Source organism: Uloborus diversus, chromosome 10, assembly GCF_026930045.1.
Source record: "Uloborus diversus isolate 005 chromosome 10, Udiv.v.3.1, whole genome shotgun sequence".
NCBI classification, from domain to species: Eukaryota; Metazoa; Arthropoda; class Arachnida; order Araneae; family Uloboridae; genus Uloborus; species Uloborus diversus.
The window spans coordinates 93,938,318-93,959,137 of NC_072740.1; the positions used below are offsets into that span (position 1 = coordinate 93,938,318).

Genomic DNA, 20,820 nt, shown 5'->3' on the forward strand with positions numbered 1-20,820 from the left:
AAAGATATTTTACCTCCACATTCGAAGTAAATTAGAACATAAGATTGCTTATAAAGTAGATTAATTGGCTTTAAGGGCTTCTTTTAAAATATTTTAAAGGAACCTCACAAAAACTGTTTAACAAAACCTTATAGGAGGGAGGGGACACTTTCTACTTTTTCATGATCATCCCAAAAACTATTTCTGTACCTGTCCCTGATAGTTAATTAAGTAAATATTGGTTAAAAAAAATATCTTGTTGCAAATAATATGCCGACAGCAGAAATGAATGCTTAAAACGAATTCTTGCTTTTTTTTTTCTTTAAAATTTTATCAGTAATTGTTTTATTACCTTTCTCATTGGAATCTTCTTGTTTCTTAGAAAAATATTTCATTACCTTTGTGCTTTGATGCTTGATTTTTATGCCAAAAAAAAAACTCTTCAATACTAGTATAAAATATCAACTCAAAAATCAGCTTTACACGGAAACTCCACTTTAAAGTTTAGTTACCATGCACATAAACTGAAGAGGACCAGGCTAGCATCTATGTTAGAATGAAACCTCTTTTATTAAACCTTAAAACCACCACCTTTTATTCTGGGGAAAAGTGGTGTGGAAATGATAAAAAGAAAAAAAATGGTTTGCAGGCGTCTGGCCATAAGCTAACGCAGAAAGAAGGCGTTCATCAGAAAAGGTGTATAGAACAGGTTTCTCAAAAATTATTAGATGTCACTAACTCTATCCCTGTCCGAGGCAAGAGAATACGGCCGCTACACGCGTTATCAATCCTCCTAGGGGAATTTCTTTGAAAACATCTCAATAGAGAATAGCTATCGGCGGCGTGCAGCGCGGTAAAGGGGTGTAAAAATAATAAGTGATCCTGAGAACTTTTCTCCTGAAAAGTGTTCTTCCAAAGAGTTAGGAATTTCGGCAAGTGCGGCCTGAATGGACACAGCCGAAAGCGCTCGTGTTTCCGCAAATGCATGTGTTCATAGTTCTCTTTGATGACTGCCGATGCTTAATCTCACTCAGACCACACAGGAAGTCTCCTGAGAAAATCACTTCTCGTAAGGAAAGGCTATTTTCGTGTATTTGGACCTGATTGGAAAAAATTTTAACTGATGGGAATTCTCCCCCCCCCCCCCCTCGCTTTGAACAAAAAAGGAAAAAATGGTCATTTACAAAAGGTGGCAGGCTATAGGGGGGGGGGGGATCCTGCGCTATGCAAATTTTGTTGTTTTTATACCTCATCTGGGGATGGGGAGGTGATGTTTTTGAAACGCAAGTGTGGTAAAGTGGAGTGTAGCCCCAATATTGTATACCTTGTGCATTGCACTACTGCACAACCTTCTTCAAATTTAAATGGGAAAAATGTCAATAGTTTCTGTTTTATTTATTAATATTAAAGAAACTGAAATAGTACCATAAGTGACAAACATGTACACGCAAAGTATTACAAAAAAATTATCACAAAATGTTTCAAAGCAAACAATTCTTTTGGGGTGATGTAAGATACTCCAAGCGTCAAATCATCGATATCAGCAGGCGATAGAAATTTGACTGCTGGTCACGTTTCACGTCTGATTTTATACTCGATGTTTTTCCATAACTCGGCAATGATCGGTACGTTACCGCAAAATATTGCTTTGTACCTTTCTGTACATTTTATTGTATCATTTTTAGCAGTAGCTTGTCACTGGAGGATAATTTGTGGTGTCACTCAACCCCCCCCCCCTCGCCCCTCCCACCTTCATACACAGAAAAATATTTTAATAATTTAAGTAAACTTGAAGTTCATTCAATTTTCAAGCATGTAATCTCCACCTGTACTCTGTGAGAACGAATATTGTCAAATTTAGTTAAAATGTGATAGCTTTTAAATATGAATATTTATGTTTAAGGAAAAATTTAGTTATTTAGGGAAATATTTTTATTTTTTATAAATTCTTTTCTTTATTTTTGTCGAAAAGAGAAATTTTCTGAAATATTTTCAACCTTGAGATTTTTCCGGGGCCCCTCAGAATATGTCGGGGCCCCTAGGCAACTGCCTACATTGCCTAGTAATCCGGCACTGACAGTAATGGACTTTTCATTTATGCACATGTAAGCAGGAATCCCTGCAAACTGATTGTCCACACTGGAGCCATTGTAACAATCATTAGGACAGATGTGGCTCATGAATTTGGATTGAAACTGTTGTGGACATCGCCACGCCTAAGTCTCCAGACTGTGACCGGTGACAAAATTGAGATTGAAGGTTAAGTGTACTTGGAAATAGTGTTTGGGAATGCCACCTACCATCATACGGCATTCGTCGCTGATATCACAGACCCCTTCATTCTCGGATTGAACTTTTTAAAGAAATATGACTTTACCCTGGACTTCAAGACTAATTAACTGCACTCGATGAGAGAAGACGTAGCCATCTTCAATGCAGAAAATGATGTAAAATTTGCTCATCAAATAATAGCCCAAGCAGGTTTATCGATTCCCTCAAGGTCAGAATCATTAATACCTGGCTCCATTGAAGAAAGCAATAGTTTTTGATTTGGACTTGTTGAATACTCTAACCTAAGCAATAACCCAAAAGGAGTGCTGGTAGCATCTACGCTTGTGGACCTTTCTAAGGATGTAATTCCTGTGAGAGTCGCCAACGTGAGTGAAAGGCAAAAGAAAATCCGGAAAGGTGAAGTGTTGGCAACGTGTACTCCAGTAAACTGCATCAATAGAAGAATCAATTCCCCCAAGAATGTGTCTTCTGAGTCCTTGACATCGAAGTTAATTGGGAGTGTGCCATCATCGAAAGACCAAAGAACTGCTGCGGAACAATTGGTAGACGACTTCAAGCATCTCTTTTCATCTACATTGGAGGACGTTGGCTGTACAAATTTAATGCAGCATAGGAGTTACACTGGAGAACACCCCCCTATTAAACAGCCTCCAAGACGATTACAGTTCGCCAAGAACGAAGAGGTTGAGACCCTCCTGAAAGAGATGAAGGAGAATGACGTCATGGAACCGTCATTCAGTCCTTGGGAATCTTCCACAGTTTTGGTCTGAAAGAAAGATGGTTCCACCAGATTCTGTGTCTGATTACCGACGGGTGAATGAAATCACTACGAAAGACATTTAGCCTCTTCCACGGATAGGCGACACCTTGGACACTCTTTCCGGACACAAGTGGTTTTCGACCCTGAACTTGAAGAGCGGCTACTGGCAAGTAGCGATACATCCTGATGACCAAGAGAAGATGGCGTTTACAATTGGACAAGGCTTATGGCAGTTTGAAGTGATGCCCTTCGGCCTCTGCAATGCACCAACTACGTTCTAGCGTCTTATGGAGACAGTGTTAAGAGGACTCTTCTACGAATCCTGTCTGGTCTATTTAGACGATATCATCATCGTGGGACGCAGCTTCGAAGAACATCTGGCTAATCTTAGGAAGGTGTTGCAAAAACTTTAGGAAGCCAATCTGAAGTTAAGCTCTTCCAAATGTAATTTGTTCCACTGGAAAGTAAACTACCATGGTCACATCAACTCTTCTGAGGGTGTACAAACCGATCCAGAAAAGGTATCTGCGGTCAAGAGTTGGAGTCGTCCCGAAAACATCCATCAGCTGTAAAGTTTCCTGGGGCTCTGCACGTACTACAGGAAGTTTATGAAGGGTTTTTCCAACATTGCACGTCCTTTGCATAAGCTGACGGAGAGTAAGCAAAAATTTGAATAGTCCAAAGAATGAAGATGCATTTCTACTACTGAAGGAGGCTTTAACATCAATGCCTATCCTCGCATACCCTCAGGCCAAAAAATCCTTCATCCTCGACACCGATGCAAGCAACAAGGGCATCGGAGCTGTTTTATCCCAAGAAATAGACAGCAACGAACATGTCATTGCTTACTGGAGCAAATGCTTATCAAAGCCAGAGCAAAATTACTGCATCACCACAAAGGAGCTACTGGCCATAGTGAAAGCTGTAGAACACTTCCATCATTACCTCTACGGACAAAAATTTCTGCTTCGGACAGATCATGCCTCGTTAACTTGGCTTTTGAACTTCAAAGATCCGGAAAGTCAGATAGCCAGGTGGATACAGCGACTCCAGGAATATGACATGGAGATCAAGCACCGAAAAGGGTTGTCTCACGGTAATGCAGATGCTTTATCAAGGAGACCCTGTCCTGAGAACTGCCACTATTGTTCCCGAATCGAGAAACAGTATCGAAAGACTAGCCCTACTGCCTGTCAGGTGACAGTGACCTCAACATAATCAGAACCTGATCCATGGAGTGACGACCAAGTTCGAAACGATCAACTTGAAGACCCCTACATAAAACCAATTTTGGAGTTCATTGAAAGTGACAATTGGCGACCTAGCTGGCAGGACGTTTCCATCTTTAGTCCTGCTACAAAAAGGTACTGGGCTTTATGGAACTCACCCCATTTACGGAACGGGGTACTCTACCGAAAATGGGAATCTAATGACGGCAAAACATTGAGGTGGCAGTTATTATTCCCTGATCGTGGATTTTACATGTTCTGAAGGACTACATAGTAGTGCAACTGGAGGACATTTTGGTGTCTTGAAAACCCTCAATAAAGTTCGAGAGCGCTTCTTCTGGAGCAAGGCGAAGGATGACATGGAGAAGTAGTGCCATTCTTGTGACGCCTTGTGCTGCTCGTAAAGGACCGAAGAAAAGTAGCAGAGGGAAGCTACATCTGTACAACGTTGGAGCTCCTTTCAAACGAATCAGGATCGACATCCTGGGTATTCTACCAAGAACTGCTGATGGGAACAAATACATCCTTGTTTCCATCGACTATTTCACCAAATGGCCTGAAGCATATCCCATTCCAGATCAAGAAGCTACCACCGTAGCAGTGACATTGGAGTCCAGCATTGGATCTCAAGATATGGAGCTCCTTTGCAAATTCATTCACATACAGGGAGGAATTTCATCTCTGCTGTGTTTACGGGCCTATGTCAAAGTCTCAGAATTGAGAAAACTAGGACAACACCACTACACCCACAATCGGACGGCAAGGTGGAGAGATTTAACCGCACAATCCTGAATAATCTCTCGCTTGTGGTGTCCAGGAATTAACAGGATTGGGACAAGAAGCTACCTTTGTTCCTGCTGGCCTACCGCAGTGCTGTCCACGAGACTACCTGGTATGCACCCATCTCAGATGCTCTTCTGATGAGAGCTTTGGCTACCTTGTGATCTCGTCTTTGGTCGTCAGCCGGATGCACCTGCATCGCCTGAGGAGTACATCCAGGGTCTCCAGGCCCGGTTGGAAGACGTTCATAACTTCGCGGGGGGGGGGGGGGCAAATCAACATTGCAACGGAGAAGATGAAGACCCGATATGAGACAGGGTCTACTGGGCATGAATTCAACGAAGTAGACAAGGTTTGGTTATGGAATCCCATCCGACGGAAAGGTCTCTCACCCAAATTACAGTCGCATTGGGATGGACCCTATAAAGGCCTTAATCGACTGAATGACGTCGTAGTGAGGATCCAAAAATCACCTAATGCAAAACCTAGGGTTATACGTTATGAGCGGTTAGCCCCATACTATGGCCATAGCTCATGAGTATTTAAGGAAACAACCATGGTTGATAACATAAAAGTTGTAGATAATTTCTGCTTTTAATGTTTGATTATTTCTTGTTATTATTGTGTTTTCTGTATCTGTTAGTTATTAATTAATGTGTATTTGTTATAGAATTTTGGCTCCCTTTCTGGGGATTGTACTGCCCGGGACGTGCAGTCCTTAAGAAGAGGGCAATGTTACAAATTCTGTAAATAGTAATTATTTTTGTGATTAATTTGTCATAATCTAACTAAATTTGGCGTTTATTAAATTATCTTTTATATAAAATTATTGCAGTAACGTAACCTGTAAAAAGTTTCTTGTAATGAATATACAGCCCCGGTACGTTCGGCCGAAGTATACGGTCCCCTCATTTCTGAATGATAAAATTTGAATGGAAAGAAATTAAATAACGGTCTACGACTTTCGGGAATCTTGTGGAATATTTGAGAGTTCTCTTTCTATGTCCATAAATAGCGTCCCGCATGATAAAAAAGGAGTCTTCACTGAACTGTTGGACTGAGAGCATTTATTTTGCTCTGTTTATTGCGAAGCATTTCGCTGCTTTGTTTTCTGTATTTGAATGACCAGTCTAGCTGGACCCAGAGCCTGTTGCTGGTTGTCTCTTTTGTATTTGTATTTGTAAATACCTGTGTAACTGTTGAGGTTACGGTGTTGATTGATATTTGCTTAATTGCTGATAGGAGTTAAAACTATAACGAGCAAAGTACATTGGATAGGGAAGAATTTGACAAAGAAATGGAAAACGTAAATAAACTTATTTGCGGAACTATTCTTCATGATGACCCTATTTAAGCATCTAATACCAATATCATAAACTAGTATAGCTCACAATCTCAGAAGGAAATTGCAAAACAAAAAATTAGGTATATGAAAAAAGCAAGTTTTCTCAAGAAAACGAGTGCGACACATTAAAAGGCATCCCCGTATTGAAAAAGATTCACCTCATAGTAGAAAATACAATATTCATTCTAATAGCTAATCTGAATTCGGTCACATAGGAATTCATTCGTAACATGTTCATGGTCCTACATATTTACAAAGTCAATTAACAGTTATAGATCCTGCCAAACTATCAAGCAGCAAAGAGCTTGGTCTTATAGACGGTGACATACCTTGGAAACTAACCTTAGTTTATACATGTAGCTTTCTGACTCTGCTCCTAAACTCAGATAATTGTTTACAATATTTCAACTTTTATGTCAACTATTGCTTTATGGAAAACACTAGCGGTACTCGCACGGCTTTGCCTGTGGTAGAAAAAAAAAGGTCATTTGGTTCGCCTGTATGTTTACAAACAATGGATGGTGAATTTCTCACCAATTTGCTATGTTCATTTGCTCACCCATGTTACGGTTCCAAGTTATGATAGTTTGGTAATTTAATCGTCCACTTTATGATAACTTGCTCGATAAAATGTTCTTGAAATTGAAATAGAAAAAGAACAAAATCAAATTGTCAAAAAATCGCTTTAAGGTGCTCATACCTATGCTATGAACTAATTCTGTGTCAAATTTCATGAAAATTGGCCGAACGGTCTAGGCGCTATGCGCGTAGCAGACATTCAGAGACACACTTTCAGCTTTATAATTAGTAAAGATTTAAATTATATGTCTTTGACGACATATTGCAATTAGAGCGTCAGCAGAAATACTATGATTGTCGTTCATTGTCAAGCAATGTCAAAATTAAAGGCAAAATTTGTGAATGAAACATGCACTCAACAGAGGACTTTTGTTTGTAACCACCGTAGAGAAACAGCGAAAAAGTTCTATGTAAATTAATGTTGATCGGCATACCCAGTGGAACTGGAAAAAACTAATAAATTCATCACTATCAAAAATCAGTCAACAGGTTTTTTTTTTTTTTTAACGGAACTGCAAGGACTTTCCTTAGAGGAATCAAAACTAACCATTCCAAGTTTAAACTACTTTGAATGTCTAATCCAGAAAGACTCCGTATGTTTAACGAGAAACACATGCAATTGGGAGAATTTCTTCAATAGGTTGCTCCCCTGGACTTCTCTTCATGCTTCTTAAACTAAAGGAAATAGCCCAATAATTTTATTGTGCAACTTTATTTTGTCTAATCTATTCAATGAAATTCAGCCCCAATGAAATTCACTATGGTATAATATGATTTCGAGTATTGTTCTTACAGCACCAGCAGCATATAAGTTGGCTCATAATCTTGCATCCCCACATAAAAATTTCTTATGCCATCACCATCATCAAACGTACAACTATATGATAGGTATTGCAACGTTATATATGGGAAGATTGTATTGTTCAGTGGGAATTATTTAGTGGTCTCTCTTGATCTGGAAATGAGGTAAATTAATTTGTTTCAAACCTCATAAAAGCGAAACTAAAAGAAATTGCTTACTCTAAGTTTTTAAATTAAAAAGTACCTTTATAATATTTATTTAAGGTAGTTTTTTTTTTACCCAAACTAGGTCAGAACAGGCTTCTAGTGTTTAAATAAATCTAAAGAGCTACTTCGAACCAAGTGAATGCATTTTCATAAGCAATTTCTATGAGAACTATACTTTGCAAATACAAATTGGAAATTAGCCCTATCATTGGGAAAATGCACAATCTCAGAACCATGAGGCATAGGTCACTTGATTGGAATTCATACAAATTGTAACAAAAATCTATAGTCAGAAAAAGTAACCCCGGTTGCTTATAGATTTTTTAGGAAGGACATTTAAACCAGGCCACACTTTGTTTAACATATGATAGGATGGTCAGTAAAAGCTAAACAAAAACAAGTTACTGAATGATTGGTTGGTAGAATTGGAGTCAAATCTAAACACCACACAGCCTCTTCCTGTTGTCTTCATGACTGATATCTCCTGCCCCTCCAAATACCTCAATAAATAAGCAATACAGATTGAAACAGAAGCAAAGTAATTTTAAAATGTAAATATAATAGCTTTTATGTTTTTCTGTGCTCTTCCCTAATAGCTAAATCAGTTGGGAGATGGTTGGCCAGCAGTGGCTAATGGTGGAAACCGGTGGGGAATGGTGGGTTGTGGCAACGAACAATGAGCCAATAATGGTTGTACAGTTTCTGGGCATGGTTGGGCCAACTGTGAATATTTTCGATAGACTGGGAAATTGTTAGGCACTGTAGCAGATTCCATCGTTGGCATTTGGTTCGTTAGGTTGCGGTTACCAATGGAAACATTGCCTACCGTTGCGCAACCCTAAGCTCCATCATTGGCTAATCATCTCTCAACCGGTTGTGCTAGTAGGGTTCAGAGTGAATTATGCCAAAAAAAAAGTCCTTCAACGTTGATGGTTAGTTTGATAAAGTGTCTATATCTCATTGACCAATTTCAAAAGAATGAAATTCACCGATTGTAATCATTATGTATCGGTAGTCAATCTAGCCAGAAATTACATCTGCTTACAAACTCTTCACAAAGCTCATGCTTCTGAAAATGGAGATTATTTTGTTTGCAAACTTGTTTGCAGAAACTCTTGAAAGTCATTAAATACACTTTGTTGTATCACTTGTTCTCTAGCAAGTGTTAAAAAAACAAGTGGTCCATTTGCACTGCACTATGTCGTCGATATGGTTTTTTGAGTAGTTCATGATATTCCCATGTGATATTGGCTCCAAACAGAGTCAAAACCTTGATATTCCATATTGCCCGACTATTCCACCATACCTTCCTCTCATCTGTGTATGCATGTGAATAAATTTAAATTCGGTTTTAAGAAGTATCTGCTTTGGTAGTTTGAAAACAAATGGTATAACCTTTTGTGTAATGCGAGTGTTTTGCTTTCATCAAAAGTGTTAATGTAGTACAATGCAGAACCTTTTATCTGGGAACCAATAAACCGGGAAACCAGAAAACCGGCAACTTTTTCCCTACTTTCCCGTTATTTTTTTTAAATAAGCAATTTTGGCAATTTTTGAAAAATTAAGCTTTTTTTTTCTTTTTTTGAAATACCAAAAAGAATATGAACGATTTCTTAATAAACAACATATTACTCACGCATAACTCGAGAAAATGTTTGCAAACACTAACTTAAAATGGTTATCCTTTATGCGGGTCAAAATTTCCGAAATATTTTCTTGAACTAAAAAGTACATTCGTAAGTTTGAAATTTTCGTGTTTTATTCTAATTGATAGCTAAGGAAATGAATATTGTCGCATAGGAAGCGAATTTTTTTTATACACATAGTAGAAATTTGCAGATTTAGGTTCAAAAACTTATTTTTTGCCCTTCCCTTCATTTTCTTTCGTTTTAAAACATCGAAAAGTGGTGGATTTTTTTCTTTTCCAAACAGAATGTGAGGGTCTCATGTATTATGAATAACTTAAGTTTTTTAGTGTTTAAATTATTCTCACAATAATAGTTTTTTATATTTCGATATTCATAAGCATTTCTGAATTGTTTTCTTCTTATTTTAATATGCTTAATTATTTATTATATAGTAATTTAAATTTTACAAACAATCGGCCAATAGCGCTTTTTAGCAATCCAGAAAACCGGGAAATTCAGATATCCGGGATAGCGATGGTCCCGAACTTCCCGAATAATTGGTTCTCTACTGTATTTTGTTTATGGGGAATAAGTCATGCTTTTGGTATTCTGTTTGTTGATCTTTTGTACGTATATATTTTATTTTTATTTTTTTTATAGAAGCCAGTCCTGAAGTCAGCAAAGATGACTCTTTGGGTTCAAGAAGGTAAGAATAATTCATATACTGTACAGAACCATTTATCCAGGATCCAAAAAACCGTAAAATTTCGGCTTGATTTTCCAGCCATCTTTTAAAGTTATACATAAGGCAATTTTTTTAAAAAATCAGTTTTATTTCTTTTTAAAGTGTTTATTATTGAATACTGCAGTGGCTCTTTTTAGGGGAGTCTGTTGAATAAGAAAGGCTCTTTTATTCAGTATTTTTAACTTTGAATTTTATAAGCTTTTCTTAGTTGTTTCATCAGGATTTTAGATGTTGCATTATTTTTATAGGAATATGAGTTTTATAAACATTCGGCTGACAGCATTTTATAACGATCTAGAAAACCGGGAAATTCAGACGTTCGGAATGGCAATGGTCCCGAGTATCCTGGATAATTGGTTCCCTACTGCACCTTAGCTTGTTCTTAATGCATAAATCCACACATTTTTGTTAAGATAATAATGAGGTGTTTTAGAATGATATTTGTATACAGAAACATTTTTTTAGATCAAATTCTGATCCAACAAAATAAACATACAAAATAAATGTTCATTCCCATTTTAATTACCAGTACATTGCTTGAAATTCATTGCAGCTAAATTCTTGTTATAATGAACAAAATTAGTGATCCCTTAGAGTTTGTGATAACAGTACATTTTACTGAATGTTTTTAATCAGCTGTTGTTTTTCTGTTGTAATTGCCGCAGAATATCTCAAAATTTATCGGATTCTGTATGCACATACACTATAATTGTTTTAATTAATTAATTGTTTTAAACATCCATATTTTATCGAATTTTCAACATTTTAACTTCAAATTTTAGTTTTAGGCTTTCCTTGTATGCTGTTAAGTTTTCTGTAAGTTTGGTAATCTTTGATGAAAAACTTTGCGTGTTATGAGCCAAAACCCGAAAATAAAATTGGTAGTTTTGAAAGAAATGCTCATATCTTCGTGAATATCAGTGATACTTGCTCAAAAATATATAAAATAATTGTACATATTCAGCTAACTAATTTCTGAAATTTGCAGCTTATTCCCAGCTCTTTACGATGAATGATGATCAAAAACCATTTTTGTTTTTTTATACTCACCCAAAGTTTGTATGGGGGGAGGGGAAACTAGAGTTTTAATTCGCATACCATGTATTATTGTGACATTTAATGTAAATAACTGTCTTGCAAAATTTTAAACTTTTGAAGAGTGTTATGTGACAGCGCAATACCATTAAAACTTTTAAAAACTTATTGAGTAATTTTTTTCTCTTAGTTTAAAATTTACACAATGCAAAAGCATTTTTCTGATGCTTTTCTTTTATTATTGAACACTAGTTGCAATCTCAAATATTCCTTTTACTGTTTTTTTTTTTTTTTAAATTTGACAATTCCATTTATTTTTGGTTTGATGTTCCACCATTTGAAACGTGTAGATGCTGTTCTTTATCATTTATAAGTTGTAAATTAAAACCAGTTGCTTATTTAGCTACTCACTGAGCACAATCATTTACTACCTTCAATGCAGATGCTACTTCCTTAGCTGGGGTGTAGTTATTTCTTTCACCCCAGGTTAGAACTTAGCTTGTAAAAAATTAGTATAAAGTTTTGTTGCTGTCTACAGATCCAGAGTCTTCGTTAACAAAATCTGACAATGTTTTAGTCCGAAATGATCTTTGACTTCTAGTCTTCAAAAAACTTTTCAGATTTTGGTCCCCGTAAAGCTTTAACCTTGGAAGCCTTTGCCTTTGGAGGTATGATATCTTAGAAAAAACTAATCCAACTAAATCCTCACTTAGATGAAAAAGTTGTCCTTTCTTTTTACAGCTTGAATCTCAAATGATGCTAGCTTGAATTTCTTGCGAAAGCATAAAATCTTCAAGCAGTAAAATGCCTTTTGCCTTCCATCTTCCCTGGTGATAAGCACCAAGTGAACCATATTACAGTGAAAACTCTCCAAGCAGCCACGTTTCTATTCCGTGAAAATGTGGCCGCTCAGAGGGGGTGGCCGCTCTTAAGTCTTTCATTATTGAACTCGAACTATACTACTAATGATATATTTCAGCAGTTTTTACTATTTTTTAAAGAAAATAAAAAAAGGAAAATGTTTTGTTCCATGATTTCTCCTTTTTTGAAAAAAATGATTCAGTTTGTATTCATGTACAATTTACAGAAACTACCTTTTCTTTTCAAATTGATTTTTAACTTGTTAAAGCAAATCTCGAATCCAGCCATCAGCTATAGCTTACAAATTACAGATGATTTCTCAAATTCACTGTATTGAAAATTTTACTTTTGTTTATCACAAATAATATTAAAAGCAACGTCGTCTAATTCCAAAGAATGCCAAAAAGTCTTTGTTTTTACAATCATTTATCAATGAGTAAAAATTTAAATTTTTCCCAAAAGCTAAAAATTGTTTCCTATGTGGGGAAAAAATACCAGTCCTCATGGATTACTAAAGTAGCCAATTGGCGATGGTTTACTCCTACACGTGTCTGTATCTCAAAATGCTCCCCTCCCCTTCACACACACACACACACACACACTAAAACCAGGCACCCCAAAAAGATGTCGAGAATTTCTAGCAGTTCGCTTAACGAAAGCATTCAGGTTGGGGGGGGGGGGGGAATAAATGAAAAAGTAGTCGCTAATCTATTTCGAAGCCCAGACTAGCGACTACCCTGGCACTCAGAAGGGTTTTAGTGGCCGCTCTTAACGGTTAATTTAATATTATGCGGATAGGCCAAAAATTCCGTGCCGTGGAAAACTGGCCACTAAACTAGGGTGGGTATTGATTTTCGAAAACGGGTACCTTTCAATAGCCTTGTATGAGGCTAGGTAACAAATCTGTGAAATATTTCACTTTTACAACTTCATCTGGAATCTGCACATTTGACTTTAAATTTTGAAACTTTTGATTTTTTTCAGATTTTTCAAAAAAAAAAATGTTCAAGTATAAGAAATGGAAAAAAAATGATGAAGGGTGGTTATTAAATGGCAGAACAAGGCCTAAAATATACAAAGAATTTTTTAAAACCATTTTAGATGATGGTTTCAGTCTGCACATTTTGTCAAAAGTTCATTAAATTTCCAAAATTTATGACATTTTCAACATTTTTATAATTTAATACTACTTAATATAACTTACTTCAATTGCATTCTATTACCTTAACACATGCAACTCTTTGGCAGCTTATGTGGAACTACTCAGGACTCCCCACAAGGAGTTGGTTGTACTTCCGAGTTCCACTGTGCCCTCCTTTCCTCCCAACCGATGATAGCACATATTTATATTTCATAGATTAGTCTTCAAAAAAAAAAAAAAAAAAATTGTTGCTATGTGTCATAGATTGGGCTGATATTTCTATTAAATAGCCTTGTTTTTAATAAGCTTAATCTTTTCTTGTGATCACTGAACAATTTAGAAGAGGCAGTGACCTTTTTCACAGGTCTTTCAACTGTTTGAGTGAGTGATAAGTGCTCAAAGAGAGTGCATCTGGAAATCACATTTAAATTCTCAGCTTCCAGTAATCTCTGCAAATCTCACATTGTCAAATGACGTGTAAAAGATGGCTCTAACTTTCACATCATACCAAGAAATCATATCAATGTACAGTCGGATCCCGCTACAACGCGATCTGACTTACGCGAAATAGCTACAACGTGAGTTTTTCCTGAGTAATGATTTTTTTTTTTGCTGACGCAAATTCCACGACTGAAGCGCGAAAATTTTTGGAAAAGAATCGCCGAGTTTTAATATGGGCTTCATTGACACTAAATATTGGTTTCGTAAATGGACTTTCAATCCCTTTGGAATCACTGAAACAGGAAGTTCACTCACTGTACTAGTCTAAACATCGCTTTGCTTTCAATTATACAAATATCCACTCGGTATTCTTCATTCGTTTTTTTTTCACTCTACAGATGAAAGTTTATAAAATTGAATGGCACTCAAACGTTTTCTTCCAACTAAAGTGTTAAGTTTCCAAAGATGGGAAGAGAAAGTTTTTGACGATTAAAGAAAAGGTCAAAATTCTAGACATGCTTGAACACTTAAAAAGTGCATCAAAAGTAGCGCGAAAATTAGACATGAGTGAATCTTCAATTCGGATAATTAAAAATCAAGAAAAGGAAATCTGTAAAAGTTATAATTTAAGTTTTAATACTGAAGCTCGCATAGTGTTGAAGCAAAATACTAACATGAAAATGGAAGCTGCTCTTTCATTGTGGATAAAAGGGGCTAGAAAGGGGGGTGTTCCGTTCTTTGTAAAAACTACTGCAATTTATAGTTAAAAATGGTTTGAAACAATATGCGGGGAGTTTACAAACGTCTGAAAAAATTAGGTATTCTTAAAAAAAATTATTAACCATACTTTGTTAAACAACGCGAAATTCCGACTTACGCGAGGTGTCTTGAAACGCATCCCTCGCGTAAGTCGGGACTCGACTGTATGCTAATGCTCCAAAATCAAGTTTTGGGATCTGAAATACTCTTGTTCGCAGGTTTGTTTTCTAGATTGAACGTTGATAATACAACTTAAAGCCAGTTTCTTTATCTAATCTCTCTGATCAACTAACATGGATCATAGCATGTTTTCAGGTTGAGTGCAGTATACATTGTTTTGGTTGGTTTTGAATAACAACAATGCTTGTTGTTCGTTTCCTTGCAAGAAATTAATAGCTGAAAATCCGTTCCATTTATAATTTTGCTTGTTTATTTTATGCAGCTGTGTTGTTGTAAACTTCTTTGAAAAGGTGGGGTAAGCACTTTTCTCCCTGCTCATGAATTAATAAACAATAATATACAGCGAAATGAAGTTAGAACTGCAAAGGATAGTAGTCATGGGGGGAAAATGTGATCTTTGATCGTTTCAGATAGAGTTACCAGCTTCAAACTTAGTGGTGGTGTGATATTTAACTGTTATTTTGGGAGAATGTTATACGGGTTTGAATTTTCGATGCTAAAAAGGATAATTTACTTTAAATAAACTCTTATTTACCGTTTTTATTATTTAGATGCCTACATTTTGAAGAATGCAATCTTTTTACATCTGATATGAGAATCATATTTTATTGTTTTTTCAAGCTAACTTCGCTTTATTAGGATGCAAATGAATGAAAAGTATCCTTATTTTTGTAACAACGCTTATTTCAAGTTTTTAAAGCAAATTTCCATTTTCTTTTATGGGTCAAAAATTAAAATGCTTGAATCATTGGTTTATTTATTTACTGGGGGCTATTGGCCCTGCTCGCTAACGCTCGCCAACCCTCGGAACTGCTTAAGCAGTTCCTTCGAATCGCTTCGCGATCCGAGCTCGCTACGCTCGCTCGCCAGTCACCAAATGTTGGTCTAGTTTTATCTGTATTTAAAAAAAAGGGTAGTTTTTTTTTTTTTTAATATGAATATCATAACACTTATGATTTTCATACATCTAAAAGGGGACAATTACTTTGACATGCAACTCGTGCATTGGATTATTATAAAGTAGAAGTTTGCAATTCCATTATCTCTTGAGAGAAGTGTGCAAAGGAACATTTTTTACTAAAATTACAAACATAATATAATCTTTGTTTCCTACATTTACTGAATGCAAAAGAAATTGCAGTGAAAAAACCCTACAATGTTAGCACACTTATAAACATTTCATGGTCATTAACTGTACTATGTTCAGTGTCAAAATAAGTGTGTCTATATGTTTTAAAATATCTAACAATTGCAAAGAGCAAGCAACTTCTGACATTCTCTGAAAGCAGTGATTTAGTAAAAAAAAATGTTGAAATGAGTGTTTTAAGAGTCAAGAAACCAAATCCAGTGGCACGACAGCTTATGAGGGCCAAGGCCAGTCTTGCATAATATAGACAAACGTGCGAACGGTGATCGCAGAAAATTTTTCGCTCTGCAGAAATTTTTTTTCAAACTGCTAACGTTGATTAAAAAAAAAAAAAATTAACTGTAATTTGAATTCCGAAACTTTGAATTCAAATTATGTTTTTCGCAATCACGAGTTGCGACAAGACTCTACTGGTTAGAGTTATTGTTTCTAGAAATGGCTCCCCCTCCCAAGCAAGTCCCTCCTCCTGGGTGCTTACGTGTATGTAGTTGTGTGCGTGTGTGTGTAAGCTTACGTGTGTGCACGTAGGCGTGCGCGCGAAGGCAACTGTGTATGAGCATGCGTGTGTAGGACATGGACGCCACCGCCCAGCAAAAGTGGATTCCGGGGGACAGTGCTCAGGACCAGCCGCGCCGCCGCCAGTGGACGGTGGTGCTGCAGGCCTGGTCCAAGCTGAAAAAGGAACCGGAACATCAAGGACTGTCAAGTGAGAACAATAAGCAATCGTGATTGCTCAAAAAAATTCTTTTCTTTTTTTAAGGGAATTTTTAAAGAAAATCCCAGAGTTTATTTCAGTTGAAGCCTTTCTCCAAAATCCTTTTAAAGCACATGTGTAAAAAAAAATGGTTTTGGCAGTTTTCTTCAGTTGGTGAAAAATGACAGGGTGGCGACAGATCAGGGAAATCAGGGAGATCAGGGAAAAGTCAGGGAACTTTATCACTCAGGGAAAAATCAGGGAAATATCAGGGAATTTTGAAAAAGTAACAAAAATTCAGGGAAAATTGATTAAATGAAGAAAAAAAAAATTTTCCTTGCAAAATGAAGTACGTTGATTCCCTTCTAATTTTCCGCCAATTATTTGTTCTGAAAAAGTAAAATTAATTAGTTGTGATTATACCAGTGCCGCATATTTTTGCATCTTTTTTCCTCAAGGTCAAAGTATTCATTCTTAGGATGAGCTTTCTAAGATTGCTTGTGTGTCTGTAAAGTTGTTTATTTTACATTGCTTGAATTTTCCTTCCAAGCATTCCAAGCTACTTAAAATAAACAACCCGACAGGCAAAGAGGAAGCCTTCGTTAATGACTTTGCTCCCTTGCCTTTACTCATTGTCTTGAAGTAATTAGCATACTGCTATCACGATTTCCAAAAAAAAAATCTTTTTTTTTTTAAAATTAATGCTGAAAAAATCTTAAAAGTTATCACTTGGCGTTTTTAATTTAATTGCTAAAATTGGAATTTGACTGAAAATCAATTTTTTTTTTGGGACATTGTATTATTTGCTGTCACTCCTGATTATACGAAGGTTTTTTTTTTTTTCAGACTTTAAATCACTTTTATTTTAAAACCATATACATTTTGAAATTAATAATTATTTTTGAATTTCAATGTGTTTTTTACTAAAAAGTAATCTAAGATTTTTTTATTTTTTTTTGACAACTAATGAAATCATTTGAAATTGAGTTGTGTACATAAGTAAATATTATTATTATTTATTATTTAATGGTTAAAATGCTGTATTCATTCATTAAAATGTAAGTTCTTGATTAGAGAATAGCTCAATATGACTGGTTGTTGAAAGATTTCAATTTGTTTTACATAAATATGTCTATTCTGCCGTAAGCAAATAAAGGGCAGTAACTACACTTTTTTTTCCTTTTTTTTTCATTTTTGTCATCTATTGTACGTTATCTTGATTGTACAAGCTTGCTTATTTGGTTCCCGCTGAAAAAGAGGCGCGACAAAAACGTCCAACTGCAACATTTTCCTACTGTTAGTATTGAATCCACCACACATTTCTTCAAATATCTCGAAAACTAACTTCTGCAGATACTGCCGTTTACCTGCACACGACAGTATTATTTACGTAAATAAAACTACATTACTTCTATACATTAACTATCACTTGTTATTCTTGCAGCAACAATTATACTGCTTGAAAATTCAGTTCAAGATTATTTTCATTTAAATGTTTTAGTTTTAACATGATTAGATATTTCTTTAAGAGTGGTTCCAATAATTTCTTAGAATGCTTATGTTGACTGGTTCCTGGAAGTAAAGTATTTGTTTTAGATTTCCTACAATATTTCTCAGTCAATAATTTAATACACTATTTTTACCAAAACAAAAAAGGAGCATCTTTTCAAATAAATAATTAATTAACAGCTTAAACCGTTCTAAACACTGCATTTTATTTAATATGCAATGCTTTTCAGGTAGGGCAAAGAAAAGAAACCATTATCAGTGATAACGTAAATCAGGGAAATTTGGTAAACTTAATCAGGGAAATCAGGGAAAAGTCAGGGAACTTTTTTTCCCAGTTCCTGTCGCCACCCTGAATGAGCAAACTATATGTTCTTGTAAAAAAAAGTTAAATGAGTTAAAGCACTTTTTTTTTGTCTCTTTCATATTTGGACATAAATTTAATTTTTTATTCAAGAGTGAGTTAGGCAAAATAATTATTTGCAGAAAATTTTCCTGTTAGGATTTATGTTCGCAGAAAGCTTTTCATTTTATCTAAGTCTGGCCAAGGCCTGCTGTACCCATCTCACTCCTTCTGACCAAGCGCTCTGGGGCGCTAGGCGGATGTTCCGGTTAAGACGTCAGCCTAACGCGGAACCCCCAGGGTTTAGTTCCCAAGCATACTTGGTACTTATTTTCTCGACCCACTGAAGGAATGAACAGCTGAATCAATCATGCCCAATCCAGAGATCAAACCCAGACCTGCAGCCTGGAAGGGCTACCACTGAGCCTCTGGGCTTCAGAGCACTTGAATATAATTTACGACGAAGAGAGCAGTGGGCTACGGAGTCCATAGACGTTGGAACCGGGGGAGATGGGGGAGCTTGAGCTCCCCCCCTGGAATATTTCAAACCAGCTCAGCTCCCCCGGAAATTCTAGCACTGCAGCTTATTGCCGTACATTGATTTCCTCAAACATGATTTCAAAAATGTGATCTGCCTTTTCTAGGAATTTCGGAATTTCCACCCAATAAGCAACAAAAGCAGGGGACAGACGGAGTGGTCATTGCACTTGAATTCACCTTCACCCTTTTTTTACTGTTAAAACATCTCTTGATTCCAGAAATGCGGAAAAGTGAGCTCTACTCCGCGGCCTACGAAAATCAGTACCCAGTATCAATATGGATTTGCTCCCACCCTTGAGCTCGTATTTCGGCTTTCGAGAGCGGTATTGCAGTTCAGTTCATATTCTTATTAGTTTTGCATGCGGTTTTTTTGTCCAATGCGGTGACGAATTCAGAATTTTGTTCTGGGGGCGGCTGAGGTAGTTAAAATTCTTGCTGAGGTCTCCTTGTCATTACCAAAGTTTATCGATGTAAACGAAAGTGTTCTGTATCATTATCTGCTATCTAGGGGTGTTAATGACTAATGAATCTTTCTGAGTTACATTTGAAATTATCTAAAATTTGGTATTCAGTGTTAAAATTCTAAATTTTAAATGGATATTCAAAGTTTTTTCATTCGTTTAGACATATTTGTTATGCAATTTGAAATCAAAATTTTCAATTCTTGTTAAAGATGCAAAACAATTACGCTGACAAGGTGATGTAAATGAAATAGAAGAAAGAAAAGCTGAAAGATGTTAAACAAATAGTGAAAAACAGCGAGAGAGAAGACAAAATTTTAAGAATTGATATTAAACACGAAAATTAAAGAGAGAAAGAAAGAAAAACAAGTAGCTATTATATCTACACTTTTTTCTCCTTTCCTTCTTTCAGTGAGTAAATGTATAAATATTTGGAACAGGTAGGGAAAAAGTTCAGAAATTTGAAGGGAAATTTCAAAAAACTATCACTTCTGTTACTATCGCAAATTTGTATATCAACCTTATGAAGAGCGAAAACAAATTAATTGATAAAGATAGAATGGATGTAGGAAATTATATATATATATTTTTTAACATTAAAATGCATAGACAGAGGGTGAAAGAATTTATTTCTGGTATGGGGGTGGCTGCAGCCTCATATCCTCTCCCCCCCCCCTGGATTTGCCATTAGTACAATGATCACAAAAAGAGATAATAATGAGCCAGTTTGGCATTTAAATATGAATAACATGGAAGGTGCTCCAGACATGACTGAAAAAAGGTTACTAAGGTTGTTTGTACTTGTTCAAATAATTTCAACTTTCCAAAAACTTACAAGTATTCCCAAAAGTATTCGTACTCTTACGATTTTCAATAAAATACGCCATTATCGATTCGTTAAAATTAATATTTTGGAACGGGTATTTAATTATAAGATCTATGATTTATTTTTTAACAAAACTACATGAAAATTGTTAATAACATAATAAAACTTGATTTTTAAGAAATCAATAATCAAAAAGTGCCAGAAACTTGATCTCACAAAAGTCTTCGTACACTTGGAAAAAATGTCAAAAAACTAGTAAATAATCTAACTTTTTACTAAGTTTTTATTTAGTAGAATATCATGCAGTATCAGCAACAGCTTTTAAACGTCTGGGAATAGATTTCATTGATTTTTTTTCTTTCTTTTTCTTTTTTTTTTTGATCAATTTCTGAGTAAGTGTTCAGCCGCACTTCGAGTCTTACTGTTTCTAATTCGTTTTCCGTTTCAAAAGCGTATTTTCGTAATATATCCACCAGATATCTCCAAATATGTTCTATTAAGTTTAAATCTGGTGATTGAGGAGATATTTCTAAGCTTAATG

General features: G+C 35.8%; 1 protein-coding gene across 2 annotated transcripts in view; it reads left to right on the forward strand.

Annotated features, from left to right (window-relative positions):
* LOC129231527 (glutamic acid-rich protein-like) overlaps positions 1-20,820 on the forward strand; it is a 276,821-nt gene that overhangs the window by 141,441 nt on the left and 114,560 nt on the right. For both annotated transcript variants that reach the window (XM_054865866.1, XM_054865867.1), the window contains exon 12: positions 10,261-10,306. In XM_054865866.1, coding sequence (XP_054721841.1) covers positions 10,261-10,306 — 46 coding nt within the window. The remainder of the gene's footprint in view (positions 1-10,260; positions 10,307-20,820) is intronic.